This window comes from Oryzias melastigma, linkage group LG2 (assembly GCF_002922805.2).
Source record: "Oryzias melastigma strain HK-1 linkage group LG2, ASM292280v2, whole genome shotgun sequence".
Classification (NCBI taxonomy): Eukaryota; Metazoa; Chordata; class Actinopteri; order Beloniformes; family Adrianichthyidae; genus Oryzias; species Oryzias melastigma.
This window is the reverse complement of record NC_050513.1, coordinates 7,193,301-7,209,164: the sequence shown is the minus strand read 5'-3', so window position 1 is coordinate 7,209,164 and position 15,864 is coordinate 7,193,301. Positions and strand designations below refer to the sequence as shown.

General features: G+C 38.7%; 1 protein-coding gene across 2 annotated transcripts in view; it reads left to right on the top strand.

Annotated features, from left to right (window-relative positions):
• The window catches only part of LOC112160021 (gamma-aminobutyric acid receptor subunit beta-3), a 56,698-nt gene extending 41,456 nt beyond the window's left edge, over nucleotides 1–15,242 (top strand). Inside the window, exons 8-10 of one of the 2 annotated variants that reach the window (XM_024294330.2) lie at nucleotides 7,767–8,014; nucleotides 8,287–8,355; nucleotides 13,661–15,242. In XM_024294330.2, coding sequence (XP_024150098.1) covers nucleotides 7,767–8,014; nucleotides 8,287–8,355; nucleotides 13,661–14,032 — 689 coding nt within the window. In that variant the 3' untranslated portion in view covers nucleotides 14,033–15,242. The remainder of the gene's footprint in view (nucleotides 1–7,766; nucleotides 8,015–8,286; nucleotides 8,356–13,660) is intronic. The other variant, XM_036215496.1, reaches the window with a different exon arrangement.
• The last annotated feature ends 622 nt before the right edge of the window (nucleotides 15,243–15,864 follow it).

Genomic DNA, 15,864 nt, shown 5'->3' with positions numbered 1-15,864 from the left:
ATATGAATTATTTCTTTTTTTGGCACAAGCAGAAGCACACATAAAAAGAAAAGAGCATTTCTCAAAATGGGATTTTTTAAAACATTTTACTTTTTACCTTTAGGTAATTTGTGGATAAGCTAGCTTGTTGCTTAATTACTGAACTCCAAATTAGCATTAAATTCCTCAGTAAATTAAATCAGCCAAACATGTTAGCATGTTGCTAAATTAAAAGCTAAACTCCAAATTAGCCTAAAAACTACATTAGATAACAAATGAGCCAAAATTATTTGCATATTGCTAAAATTTTAGCTCCAAATTAGCTTAAATCATTTAATTAGAGGCTAAATTAGCCCAAATAAAAGCTAGCTCATTGCTCCATTACTTGTTGAACTTCCACAAAGCCTAAAATTAATCAGTAAACTAAATTAATAAAAATGCTAGCATATTACTAAAATAGAAGCTAAATTCTAAACTATACCAAAAAAACTTCAGTAGATAACAAATTAGCCGAAAACATCACGATGTTAGTAGTTAACCCCAAATTAGCATACAATTCCTCAGTAAACTAAATTAGTTGCTGAAATAGAAGCTAAACCCTAAATTAGCCTAAAACCCCAGTAGAAAAAAAATTAGCGAAAAAAGATTGGTAAGTTTGCTAAAATAGAAGCTAAACTCTAAATTAGCCTAAAACCCCAGTAGATAAAAAAAATAGCCAAAAACGTTAGCATGTTGCTAAAATAGAAGCTAAACTCTAAATTAGCCTAAAACCCCAGTAGATAAAAAAATTAGCCAAAAACGTTAGCATGTTGCTAAAATAGAAGCTAAACTCTAAATTAGCCTAAAACCCCAGTAGATAACAAATTAACCAAAAACGTTAGCATGTTGCTAAAATAGAAGCTAAACTCTAAATTAGCCTTAAACCCCAGTAGATAAAAAATTAGCCAAAAACGTTAGCAAGTTTGCTAAAATAGAAACTAAACTCTAAATTAGCCTAAAACCCCAGTAGATAACAAATTAGCCAAAAACGTTAGCATGTTGCTAAAATAGAAGCTAATCTCCAAATTTTCAATGTCTTAGAAAACGACAGTTTTTTAAATTTGGCTAAAATGGGATTATCATATTTGAAAGACCACTGTGAACACTTTGAAAATAGATCAAAACATAATTATAGTGGAAGAGCTATTAGCTCAATGTAAAGAAGATTTTCAATTCAGTTAAGATCAAAAATTATTTTAAATTGATTTAATTAAACAATGTTCAAATGTTTCAAATGTTAGTTTGCCGTTTTTTTTAAATATCAATAGAGTTATGTGTCAACAATAATTGCTACAGACTGGTAATTTAGGCACCATGAGTCAGGAAGTGCAAAAAATGTCTGACAACGTTGTTATTTATTAAGCTAGGAGACTAACTTACACCAGTTTACTAAGCACAAAATTCAACTGTAACAACTCGTTCCAACCTGTAGGGGGCAGCACACAGACGGCTTTAGACTATAACTTCAGGAATTAAACAAATGTATTTTAAATTGTCAAAAATGTGGCAATGAAAGCCCCATTTATAGAGATAAACAGCCATAAAAAGTTGATTTACTGTTTGGTGACCCTTTAACCAACTGGAATGTCTACATTGCTTCAGTCTAGTCGGCATCAACGTCCGTCCTCATGCTACGGATTCATTTTCAGTGGCAAAAAACAGAGAAACGCAGAATAAAAACTTCTTTTATAGTTTCAGAATAAATGTGTATAAAATTTTATGTTATATTTACAGTGACGTTATCATGCGACAATGCACGACAACACCACGGAAAACACCAGTGTGCAGCTTTTCCATGGATGACAAAAGTTTAACTTTGATGACACTTCACAAGAACTCTGTGAGGACGGAGAGGACATGTGGCCTCATTGACAAAGTTTTGGAACTATTCTGGACCGGAGATACATCATAGACCAAATAAACTAACCGGCGGTCATTAGATGGACTCCCCACGCAACACAAGGGAGACAGACCAGTGTAAATCTAGTGTGGGGTGAGGTTGCTTATATCGAGCAAGTTTGGCCAATGACTTCTCAATAGTATCTCCATACTCCATAGAAATGTCTAAAACATTTTAGGATCAATTTGTGAATGCAGGGATGAAATTTAAGAAGCAACACTAAGTAACAGCCGACAGAAGCCTCAAAAGCTTTATTCATTACTCTGTGGTATCTGATACGCAAGTTCCACTTTCGGGAGGAACACAACAATCTCATTTAATCGGTTAACTTAAGGCTACATTTAAAGATATCTTTTTTTTAATCTATCAATACTAGGATCTTTTTTCTGAGAAGCAGATTGACACAAGTTGACAACCCAATGACTGATCACCTCCAGGAGGCAGGAGGTCATCAGGGACCAAAGCTACAAATCTCTGCGTCTGAGGCCAAATGTTTCAATCTTCCTTTAACAATTGAAAGCTGCTTTGACCCCTCAATCATCGTTGCATAGACAGATAATGGAGCAGTAATGACCTTAACGCATCCTAATGCTTTTTGGAAAACATTTGTCCATTACCTTGCTGCAGCCTTCATCTCTGCTGCCTGTTATCTGCAGGAGTGTGTGTGTGTGGATTCCTTTATCATCCATAATGCCTGGTGTCTTTCTCCGCTCCCTTCAGGCATGCATGCAATATCCGGTCATAATTGTAGGCTCGGAATCATTTGTCTGATTTCGAGTGTTTGTGAGCAAATGGATAGCTGCAATATCCGGCGTGCGCCTCAACAGCTGAGAGCAACCGGAGGACCATTGTGAGCTTTCAGCAGGTATCTGGGTTGTGTGTGCGAGATCGCTCTTTTGTGTGTGCCATCCTGCCAGTAAGAGCAGTGTAATGATCAAGAGGGAATCAATTCCAGCAGGCAGCAGGCAAACAATTGAATTGTTTGAAGGAGAATCTTATTTTCTTGAGCAGTTTCAATGGATTTCAGAGGTACGAATTACCAGCTCAAGCGCTAATCTGGTTGCAAACCAATTCTCATAGTCATGCCCTTCGTTTGTAATCATATTACATGAATGTTCGGGCTGTGAGCTGGCACGAGGGTACTTTCTGTGTAATTTAAGACAACTTTGATCTTTCAGACCTTGCAAAGTTTCTGTCAGCTTCAAACTTAAGTTCTACTACTCAAGCAATCATTTAAAGTAGGGGTGTCAAACTCAATCGCACAAGGCGCCAAAATCCGGGCCGAACAGGATAAACTTTTATTAAACACTCTAAGAATACATTTTTAAAACTTTAAAACCATAACTTTTTAACATAATTATGAACTAGATCTATAGCATTACCTGTAATAGTCCTAGTATGAATGCTGTAAGCTGAATTTGGCCAATGAAGATGCTAATGCTGAAGATGCTGAAATTGATTGCTAAATCCACAAAAGCTAATAGCCAACTAAAATGTTAGCTAAATACCAAATAAGCCTAAAATAGCTAGCATGTTGCTAAAAAAAATAGCTAAACTTCAAAATATGCTGTATGCTGTTAGCTGAATTTGGTTGCTGAAGATGCTATTGCTAATAGCTGAAGATGCTAGTGCTAATAGCTGAGCATACTGAAATTGATAGTTAAGAACCCTGAAGTTGATAGCTGAAATCGCTAAAGCAAATAGCTGAAAATGCTGAAGCTAACGGCTGGAAACGCTGAAGCGGATAGCCAGCTAAAATATTATTTAAATGCCAAATTAGCCTCGAAAAACTGAAAAAAACCTAAATTGGCTTAAACACCTAGCATTTAAATATTCGTTTGACTAAAAAAAAAAGAAAAGCCTAAAAAAACTAAAAAGAAAGCCTAAATTTGCCAAAACAGCTAGCATGTAGCAGAAATATAAGCTAAACTCCAAGACAGCCTAAAAAGAAAATAAAAAAGCCTGAATTAGCCAAAATAGCTAGCATGTAGCAGAAATATTAGCTAAACTCCAAAACAGCCTAAAAAGAAAATTAAAAAAAGCCTAAATTAGCCAAAATAGCTAGCATGTAGCTGAATTATTACGTAAACTCCAAAACAGCTTAAAAAAACTACAAATAAAGCCTAAACTAGCCAAAATAGCTAGCATGTAGCAGAAATATAAGCTAAACTCCAAAACAGCCTAAAAAGAAAATTTAAAAAAAGCCTAAATTAGCCAAAATAGCTAGCATGTAGCAGAAATATAAGCTAAGCTCCAAAACAGCCTAAAAAGAAAATTAAAAAAAAGCCTAAATTAGCCAAAATAGCTAGCATGTAGCAGAAATATAAGCTAAACTCCAAATCAGCCTAAAAAAACTACAAATAAAGCCTAAACTAGCCAAAACAGCTAGCAAGTAGCAGAAATATTAGCTAAACTCCAAAACAGCCTAAAAAGAAACTAAAAAAAAGCCTAAATTAGCCAAAAAAGCTAATGATCATGTGATCTAAAGTGTTTGAGTAGCATTATTTGGAATCTGGTTTCCAACATTCAAGTCTTTTTACATGTCAAGTTTTTCCTAACATTGAGCTGTCTTGCATCGACACATTGGACAGGCGATTGAAGGTGATTGCTATGCGCCTTTGTTCCAGCTCTAAAAGTGGAGACTGGGACATAAAACAGAAGAAAAAAAAAAAGAGGTTGGCAAAGAATGTAAGCGACCCCCTCTAGATAATGGTGAGATTTGTTGGATAAATGCAAAGGGAGACCGAGTAGGAGAGATTAGGTGAGGGACAAAGGGATGATACAGGAGGTAGGAGTAGGGAAGGCAAAAACACGTCGCAAGAGAAACCCTACGAAGCTACACGTCTCACCGGAGAGCGAAACGGCGGGATGAAAAAGAAGAGAAGCCTAAAGGCGCTTGCTCCCTTGATTAAAATGTCTAAATGGGCAGCAAGGGAGGGAGAAAAAGAAAGAAAGAGGCGTGGGTAGGAGGCAATGAAGGACAGAGAGTAATGGCTCAGCTGAGAGAACACCTATAAAGAACAAGGCTGTCGCAGGGTACAAAAAAAACCCATCCAATCACAAAATCTCACACACGTGAAGCATGGGAGCGCATACACATTCACACGTACATGCCCACACGTACACAAGTGGTGCTAACCTTGTAATGTGTCGATAAATCACACTAAGGGCTACGTTGACCTTAGCTATCCTGCTCCCTCCTCCCACCCGTCTGACTCTTCCTCCCGTCTTTACGCCGTTTTATGACACACACTTATACACCAAAAGTCATGTCTGTGGCCATGCTACCCCTGACGAGCTACATTTATTACTAAATAAAGGTGTAGAGATATGTTTGCTGTACATATGTAATCAGACAGCGGGCAGCTTTGTAGAAGGTCAGGGTTTCCATCTTTATGACTAAGGTGTTTGGATTTCCTGCAATATTTAAAATGATGGACAGCTTATTAGCCATTACAAATAAACGTGGTAGGCCTAAATTTGATTACTGGCATACCATGGTTGACGCTAACAATGACAAACAAGAAGCTTTCCTGTAGGTCACAAATACAACGGTCATCGTGCAACCGGGAGGTATTGGCAGAATCTTCAAGATTTATTTGAAAATTGTTGGCGGTTATGAATGTAGACGGTGGGTTGACGCCATTACAAAATCAGGCGACAGTTTGGCGGCCACAGGGCGGCAGAACCTCTGACTGGATGATGTGTAAATATGCCGGCCGACCATATCAACTGGGGCCAAAAAAGGGGCCATTCTACACCACTGGTCATTCGCAACTCCAATAATGACCACAATTTACACATTTTCAGCCAACAAGCCTTCCAAGAAACCCACAAAGCCCCAGTGTTAAAGAAAGCAAAGGTCCAAGTGATCCAACCACAGCAGGAGTCTTCACTGGAGGAAGAGTCTCAGTTTGGTGTCCCCATTTGGACCCATGGTGGCCGAGATCGCCAAATTGTCAATTGGTCGCCATGTTAACAGCCATCATTGAGTACCTGTGCTGGTGCAGTAAGATTCCTAACAATCGCACGGTGTCTGAAATTGGGCAATCATCGCACTATTTTGGGGACCTTGGAGACCCCCCTATCAGTCAATTATTGTGCTGCTCCCTTCCTGCCACTCGCCTGCCAATGTGCGTCAAAAATTCAAAAACTGTCAAGTCCCTGTAAAATTTGTAACTTCTTTTTAAAACCTATGAACGATGTATGCCATGACACTTCGTTCATTCAGTAACTAGTGGTAGTCAGTTTCTGCATAGTACTGGCTAGTTTTGCTTATAGATGTTAGAGCTGCCACGATTAGTCGACTAATCAACGACTAATCGGCTATTAAAATAGTCGACAACTAATTTAATAGTCGATTAGTCTTTACTGTACATTACACAGACTCAGAGTGTTGTAAAATGGAAAGTTATAATAGCATTATGCTAGCTTTTTGGACTGTTTTAGCATTTATTAAGGTTTTTTAGGGTACTTCGGAGTTTAGCTAACATTTCAGCTACATGCTAGCTGTTTTGGCTAACTTAGGCTTTTTTCAAAATTTTTTAGGTTATTTTGGAGCTAAGCAAATATGTTAGCTGCAAGCTACTTATTTCATTTAATTGAGGCTTTTTTGTTTTTAGGCTAATTTAGAGTTTTGCCAACATATTTCAGCTGCATGCTAGCTACTTGGCTAACTTGGGCTTTTTTCTGTTTTTTAGGCTAATTTGGCATTTAACTCATATTTTAGCTGCCTTTCAGCTTCAGTGATTTCAGCTATCTTCACTAGCATCTAAAGCAGCCAAATTCAGCTTATAGCATTCACACTAGCATTTTCGCAAGTAATGCTATGTATCTAGTTCTTAGTTAGTTTAAAGCGAATGATGGTTAAGATGTGTGCTTTACATCCACTTTGCACATGACCTGATTAGTCGACAAATCGGAAAAAATAATTGGTGATTAGTAGACTATTGAAATAATCGTTTGTGGCAGCACTAATAGATGTAGAATATTTCCTTAGATATTTACAACTTTTTTTTTGTTCTATAACAAGAAACTATAAAGATACAAGAAAAACTACAAAGTCAACATTTGGTGTCAACATACAGTCCTACTATAATTTTTTGTTGGTTTTGAATTGACTTTAGCTTTATTTTTACTCTAATTTCATGAAAAACAACAAAAATGACTTAAAAAAAATGTTTTATAAATATTTTAAAGCCATTTAATTCAGTATCTTACCAATTTTGACATGAGGGCCACATTTATGTGATTATTACACCAAATACGAAAACTGTTTATATATGAGGGGGTTAAATGACAAATTTAGAATTGACTACTAAGCAAGAAGTGCAGCGTAAAAGACAGATGGTCCTTGAATGCCACCTGGCCCAGCCTCCTCACGGTCCATCTGAAAACCCTGCTGTCTCTAATACAACTCTCTGGCTCCTCCCTCTTGGTCACATATGGTCATTTTAGGTTACAGTAGGAGCAACATGGCTTCACTCTTCTCTTTTCATCATGAAAACACATAAGGTGTGAACGTGCCTCATATATGGAAGGTCATTTGTTTCCCCCTAGAGGTTAAGGTTAACAAGAACTGGGAGCTAGATACATGCGGCTCTATGCTAATGATTCATTTCTGCTCAGTGACCAGGGGACAGTTTGGTGTTTTAAGGCAGACCTTTGAATTTCAATGAAGCAGAGGCTGCATACCTGCCTCGAGTGTTCATGCGAGTTAAACAAACATGAAAAGGAAGAGTTTTCCAGGACAGTTTAAGTAAATGAAAGGTCATATGTGCAGATAAAGTCAAGCTTTTGTTAGATTTCAGAAAAAGTATAACTCAAAATATTTGTCCTTCCTCTATAGGGATCACCACGGTGCTGACTATGACCACCATCAACACTCACTTGAGAGAGACACTACCCAAGATCCCCTACGTCAAGGCCATCGACATGTACCTGATGGGATGCTTCGTCATGGTCTTCCTGGCTCTTCTCGAGTATGCCTTTGTAAACTACATCTTCTTCGGGAGGGGCCCTCAGATGCAAAAGAAGCTGGCGGAAAAAGCAGAGAAGGCCAATAACGAGAGGTCAGCCAAGTATGACGCAGCAAGGGTAGGTGTAAAAAAACATTTGGCATCTCTAGATTCCTGAGGAGTCCACAAAATCATGTGGTATACTTGCATGTCAATCAATTTATCATTTGTATAGCCAAAGTGCGAGAATAAAAGAGGGCCTAAAATTGAGCCCTGGGGTACACCTTTCTAAAGAGGAGCATGTGGAGTTTCTAATTGTCTGTGATTCCATCTTTGCCTTTCAAAAACAAAGACGAATCCGTTTCAGGTAAATATGTCCCCACATGTGGCTGAATATTTTCGTTTCCTCAGGAGGCAGGTAGTAGGACCGCATCGCTTAAACGGTCCAATCAGGTTAAAGGTCTTCGCCACTCACGCTCGGTGAGTTGTGTTTTTGCTTTACCTCCAGACTCTTCAAGTCAGCTCTGCCCATCGCCATCAAGTGACATGGATGTGATCAAACTTCCTTTTGCCTTGATGCAAAAAAGCCTCTCCATCCATGTATAAGCAACAGAAGGCATCTCCATAACATTGACTTTCTGAGATGACGCTCATGCTTGCTTTGTGAAAAGTGCTCGACCTGATGCCGTTTCCTGTCGTCAGAGCTCATTCTTAGTGCATGCTTCTTGTACAACCTCTCTCATTATCATGAAAAGTCATTTCTTTCATGACGCATGTCAGGAAGTGGAGAAATAGCCCCTTACATAGTCCGTCCAGGGACCCCATTACTGGGTATTCCTGAACTACATAGAGACACCATATTATAAAGGTTGCATTGCAAGGAATTTCCAAAATATCTTCAAATGTTGGGGAGTTCTTTACAAATTTCTCTCAAAATATGTTTTAAATGGTTCAGAATTTAATGTTAATGATTCTAAGAGTGTAAGACAATTTTGTGAGAAGCTGGTAACCAACGACCAACTCTAACCTACCAATTTTGCAAAACACGAGATGAAACATTTTCTACATTCTAGTTTAAATTTCTTTAAGAATCTGTGAAACGTTCAATAAAGTGAGATTCCAAGTGAAAAATGTAGCTTTCCTGCAAAGGTTTTTTTTAGATTTTGACAATTAGATGCAAGCTGTTCCAGGCCAAATAAAATAGTCTCAGGTAGTACTGTGTTTTCTGGAGTATATGTTGCACAGGAGTATGAGTTGCAGGAGCAAAAAATGTCAAATCAAGAAGAGGAAAACCATACATAAGTTGCACATTTGGGAGAAAAGTCTGACGTTTCAGAACAAATCTGCCAAACACAAGAGTAATAATAATGCAAATAGGAAAAATATCAAAGTTTAAAAGGAAAACAATCAGATTACCCTCCATATTTGTTTTGGACGACACTTCTTCTTCTGGCCCCGTGTGTCAGTAGCAAATACTGATACACACATACAGCACCCTCTAGTGGTTTTTGGTGGAAACAACCACTAGAGGGCAACCAGTTGTCAGAGGGAAATTAATGAAAATATGAGCCAATCCATGGGACAAAAATTACAAATAAGTAGCTCCTTAGTATAAAAAACACCCTTGGCTAAACTATAATAAAGCTGCAACTTATATTCTTGAAAATACAGTACATGCAAGGACAGGATAATTTAGGATTTTATATATTTGTACCGGCTGCACGGTGGCGCAAGTGGTTAGCGCTCTCGCCTCACAGCGAGAAGGCCCCGGTTCGAATCCCGGCTGGGACCTTTCTGTGTGGAGTTTGCATGTTCTCCCCGTGCATGCGTGGGTTTTCACCGGGGACTCCGGCTTCCTCCCACTGTCCAAAAACATGCTTCATAGGTTAATTGGTGACTCTAAATTGCCCCTAGGTGTGAATGTGAGAGTGGATGTGTGTGTGATTGAGGCCCTGTGACAGACTGGCGACCTGTCCAGGGTGTACCCCGCCTTCGCCCATCAGTAGCCGGGATAGGCTCCGGCAACCCCGCGACCCCGACAGGGACAAAGCGGTCAAGAAGATGGATGGATGGATATATTTGTACCTTGTAGTTAAAAAAAATGATGGATGAAGGGGAAGGTTAGTGTACAAGTGTACATCACCTTCTCACAACTAGTTTAAAAAAAAAGCATTAAAGGGTAACCAAACCAGGAAGTTGGAGGCTGACTCCACCCACAGACGAAATTTGAGAATCCAGTCAGAGGGGTGGGGCTTGGGGGCGGGACTGTTATCATTATTGGAGCTGTAGATCATGACGTCAGACTTTTGAAACTTACATGATTTGACCAATCACAAAATTCAACTGTAATACCTCAATTCAACCTTAAGGGGGCAGCACACAGACGGTTTTGACCATATTTTCAAGAATTAAATAAGTCAAAAATTTGGCAATGACCAATAGACAGCACTTTTAAGATGTCAAAAGCTAAAAAAAAGTTAATTTAGGGTTTGGTTAACATTTAAATAAATTGAGTACGGTGACAGCATTGATGTGAAGTCACACTTGAATCAAAGTAGCACATGATGCAGAAACTTACAAAGAAACTAACCTTAAATTTTTGGTAATTTTTCACGATTTAGTTTTATTGATGATGATTAATGTTTTGCTAAATTGTGTGATATTTTTTAGCATTTATCGCTAATGAAACTTGAAAGGGTTTAAACGCTGGTTACAAAAACCTGAAATTAAAAAGGCGGCTTTAAGACACTTCTAGAGGAGATTATCTAGATTTGCTGAACATGTATAAAATCCTAGCAGGACACGGGTGAAACCCTGAGACACATTAAGATGAACCCCTGCAAGTGTTAAAATGTTCTTTCTGGAATCTAGTGGGACAAAACCAGGAGGAATATTCAATCTGAAATTTAAAAATGTGGCCAGAATTATAAGAAACTAGAAATGGGATTAAGCCAAAAATGAATTAAAAAAACAACTTTGAAGGATGTAAATTGAAATTCTTATAGTATGTGCAAACAGAAAAGTCGATTAAGTTCATTCCAAAAGAAGCACATTGACTGGAAGTCTGTTCCAGATCTGTGGTGCATAGAAGCTGAATGCAGCTTCTCCATGTTTAGTTCTGACTCTAGGAACTGATAAAAGACCGGATCCTGATGACCGGAGAGGTCTGGCTGGTACATACTGGGTCAGGAGGTCAGTCATGTATTTTGGTGCTAAACCATTCAAAGCTTTATAAACCAGTAACAGGACTTTAAAGTCTATCCTCTGACAGACAGGTAACCAGTGTAAAGACCTCAGAACTGGACTGATGTGGTCTACTTTCTTGGTCCTTGTGAGAACCCGAGCAGCAGAATTCTGAATAAGCTGCAGTTTCCTGATGGATTTTTTTGGTAGTCCTGTAAAAACACTGTTACAGTAATCAAGTCGACTAAAGATGAAAGCATGCACTAGTTTCTCCAGGTCCTGCTTAGACATCAGATCTTTAATCCTTGAGATATTTTTGAGATGATAATAGGCTGATTTAGTGACTGCCTTAATGTGTTCATCAAAATTTAGGTCTGTGTCTATCACTACACCCAAGTTTCTGGCCTGGTTGGTAGTTTTTAGTTGAATAGATTGAAGCTCTGTAGTGACGTCCAACCTTTTTTCTTTAGCCCCAAAGAGAATAACCTCAGTTTTGTTTTTGTTTAATTGAAGTAAGTTGTGACACATCCAGTCATTAATGTCCTCAATGCATTTACCAAGAGCCTGTACAGGGCCTCGGTCTCCTGGTGTCAGTCTAATATATATCTGTGTGTCATCTGCATAGCTATGGTAGCTAATGTTGTTGTTCTTTATAACCTGGGCCAGTGGGAGCATGTAGAATTAAATAGAAGTGGTCCCAGGATGGAGCCTTGGGGCACTCCACATGTAATTTCTGTTGGCCCAAAAGTACTGAATTTTTTTGAATGGTCAGCTGAACTGGACTATATCAGTGAAAGGACAATGACTGGGCTATTTTTGAACAAACGGAGCAGTGGATTGTGGGGCGCCTAAAGCAAAACAAAGCAGTCATACATGGGAAGACGACAAAATCCAGAAAGCCTATAGAGGGCAAAGAGGCAGGTGATTGGCCAGAAGATTGATGGGAATTTTTTCAAGCAAATTGTGTTAATATTCATGTTTTCCTGTTTATCTTCAGTGATCACAATTTGGTGAAAGTGCAAAACAGATTTTTGAGCACCTCAGAAAAGTAGTTTTTCAAGAAAAAGAAAGAACTTACTGTGTGCCTTATTGTCCAGAATGTACGGTACTCATAGATCCAGTATTTATGTTTAGGTAGCTAGTTTTTCTATCATGGTGTATTTGCTCCTAACTTTGTTTTATTATATCATAAAAATAAAAACCTGATAAATAGTACAACTCATTGAGGGAAGTGTGGAACCACCAGCCACTACATTTGCATGAATAACTGAATTTGCACTTCACAGTTTGTGGATCTGTCTTTGACTTGACTATCACATGCATGTATCCTGTGTTTGATAAAACTTTGATAAAATTATACGTTTTTATCAAATCAAAATTTGAGTTAATAGTTTACTCAACTCAAATATTGAATTTGATAAAAACTAACATTTACAAATGTAGCAAATTACACAACTTTTGCTAAGTGATCTGTTTCACTTTCTACGGTGTAGCTAAAACTGGCTATCTCAGATGGTCATCTGACTATCAAACAGTGACAGCGATGTGTATTTATACACACTTCTGCACCTTCTTCACAGAGATTACCAGTCACACTTCCTTCACTGATTCACCCACAAGGCTCAGTGTTTAGCCAGAAGACACTTCAAAACATGGGCAGGCAGACTGAAAACTGAACCCTGGTTTAGAGGCCAAACCCTCTACCTCTGTCCAAAAAGCTCCTGATCCTCCACCAACACATTCATAGTCCCAACTCTTCACATATGGACGCATGGTTAAGGAACCCTCTGCGTCACTTCTTGATGTTTTGGGTGTCCCCAACTCGGCAATTTTTGACGTCCTGGGTGTTCCGATAAAATCAGGTGTCCGGGAGTTTTGTCAGATGCGGTACCGGACACGGATCGGTCCTCAGGACTCAGCCGGTACTGGTACCTTAGACCTGACCTGGTACCCCAACCCTAACTCGGTCCACAAACCGGTACTGTGTGGCTACGGTACTGACGTTCCAACACGGTTCCAGTACCGGATGGACTATGATTACAATCTGTGTCCGGTGTGGAATGCGTCTGGTACTTGGGTTAAGGTTAGGGTACCTGGTACTGGACTAGTATTGGTTTGAAGCCCAGATTTAATTGGAATAGCCAGCAAGTCAAAAAACGTCCAATGGGGACACCTAAAAATCAGTTTTTGATGCGGAGGGGTCCTTAGGAACGAGTTTGTTGGCTTCACCTCTATATACGACATGTAGCTATTAGACATCTTCCAACTACATCCCTATTAGTTCTTCTTTGGTTTAGGGTGCAGACTGTCTTTTGTTTTCGTCTACTAAGAAAGGACAGCTTTCATGTTACACTAGCTCATTAGTTTGCTAATGAGATGATGAGATGAACCACATCAGGGTTCACTTGCAACTGAACCAAGACCCTTGGTTTGAGGCAAACAAGGGTCAGTTCTTGTTGCTCTCAAGGTACTGCTTTTTAAAATAGTTTTAAGACAAATAAATAAAGTTGACTTAAATATCACACAAATTTAAGTATCTTTTTTTAGTATTTGTTTTGAAACAGTGAAAATCTAAACCTTCTCCACGTCTCTTTCCCTTTAGGCGGAACCCCATGGCCATGGGAACATCCTGCTGACCACCCTTGAGATCCACAACGAGGTAGCTGGTGGTGAGATCACCACAAGCGTGGCAGACATTAGAAACTCTCAGTCCATGGTCCAACTGGACAGCACGGCTTCGTCACACATCCAGTACCGAAAGCAGAGCGGTGGGATCGGACCCCGCTCCGCCAGCCGCCATTCTTTGGACCGGTCTGCTCAAATGAAACGCAGCCGCCTGCGGAGGCGGTCCTCCCAGTTAAAAATCAAAATCCCAGACCTAACCGATGTGAACGCCATCGACCGCTGGTCACGCATCATCTTCCCTTCAGTTTTCTCGCTGTTCAATCTCATCTACTGGCTCTACTATGTCTGATTGGACTGCTTTGTTTGATGTTGTTTGATTTTGTTATTTCATTCCTTTTTTTCGCTCTTTTTTTATACGCAGTTGAAAATGTGGAGTCAAAGACTGCAGTACTGCACTACTACAAGGTTTTTGGACCAAGTTCTCACCTAATTTGTTTTTTATTTAGCGTTTGAATCCTCTGTTCTGAGGCTCTTTTATTTTTTATGTACTGTAAATGCGACTTGTGAAAGTTATTTCCTAACATTTGCCCTCTCAATAACATGTAAATAGTGAGATACAATGCCAGCAAGTGATCTACTGCAGTATTACAGTATTACAAAAACAAACACAAAGAGGCAGTAAAAAAAGATTTTTTAACAAAAAATAATCCTTTTACACAAGAGGCCAGTGCTGCAACAGCTCAGAATTACTTTGAGGTGCACAATTATAAATAAAAGTCTGTGAATTTCTGTTGCTCAAACATCTCAGACTATTAAAAATGTGCATGTACCCTCACAGGTAAATGGGCAGTCATGCTTCCAAAAAGTCAGATCGTATCTATAACCCTCACAATTATTATATGAATATGAATACATATGAATTGTGTGGGTTTTTGCAGACTTTCTTTTGCTACGTACACACCGGGCATGTGTGGTGCATTCAAGAACGCGCTTTCATGGCGTTTTCACTTAAGTCTGTGACTACCAAATACTAGTGTGAGATGCCAAAGTGGTCCGAATCTTGTTCTAAGCGTTTTCCTTCGCAGCACTTTTTTCAATTTTCAACTGGTTAGCTCTTTTGAAAAGGACACTACCCATACGTCACTACCACATCAGAGTCCCTGATTAGTTCAATTGCCTTGTGTTTGGACGGACTTAAAGGGGCCATACCATGATTTTCTTTCAACGTAAACTATATATATGATAATACATTACCAAAGGAACACTAAAAAACTCTTCCTGAAAGGGGCTGTTCTCAATCTATAATGTAAGCTTGTGAGGACCCGCTTGTTTTCATGGGTATGGGAGGGGCTGCAGGTTTTAGAGCACATGTGTCAAAGTCAAGGCCCGGGGGCCGGATCCGGCCCTCATGGGTAATTATCTCAGGCCCTCTAGATCGTTTTATTTTATTGTCATTAATGGCCCGATGTTATCTTGTGCTCATTTCTAACTTGTATAAATTTGAGAAAACATATTTTTATGGAGGGTAAAATATTGATAGTTAATGAAGGTTTATTTGAATTTGTTCTGGAATAAAATTTCCTGCCTTTTTAATATTCATGATTATGTTAAAAATGTTTTAAAGTTTCAAAAATTGGCATTCTGATAGCTTTCTGGACTATTTTAGGCTGTTTTGGAGTTTAGCTAATATTTCAGCTACATGCTAGTTGTTTTGGCTAATTTAAGTTTTTTTTTTTTTTATATTTTTTAGGCCTTTTTGGAGTTTAGCCAGTATTTTAGCTACATGCTAGCTGTTTTGGCTAATTTAATTATTTTTATATATATATATATATATTAGGCCTTTTTTGGAGTTTAGCCAATATTTCAGTTACATGCTAGCTGTTTTGGCTAATTTACACTTTTCTTTTTAGGTTTTTTTAGACTGTTTTGGAGTTAGGCTAATATTTACACGCTAGCCGTTTTGGCTAATTTAGGCTCTTTTCCCAGTTTTTTTAGGATATCTTTAAGTTTAGCTATTTTTTTCGGCTACATGCTAGCTGTTTTGGCTAATCTCCGTTTTTTTGTTTGTTTCTTAGGCTAATGTGGCATTTAGCTAATATTTTAGCTGACTCTCAGCTTCAGCCTCTTTAGCTATAAATTTCAGCATCTTCAGTTATCAGCACTAGCATCTTCAGTGGCCAA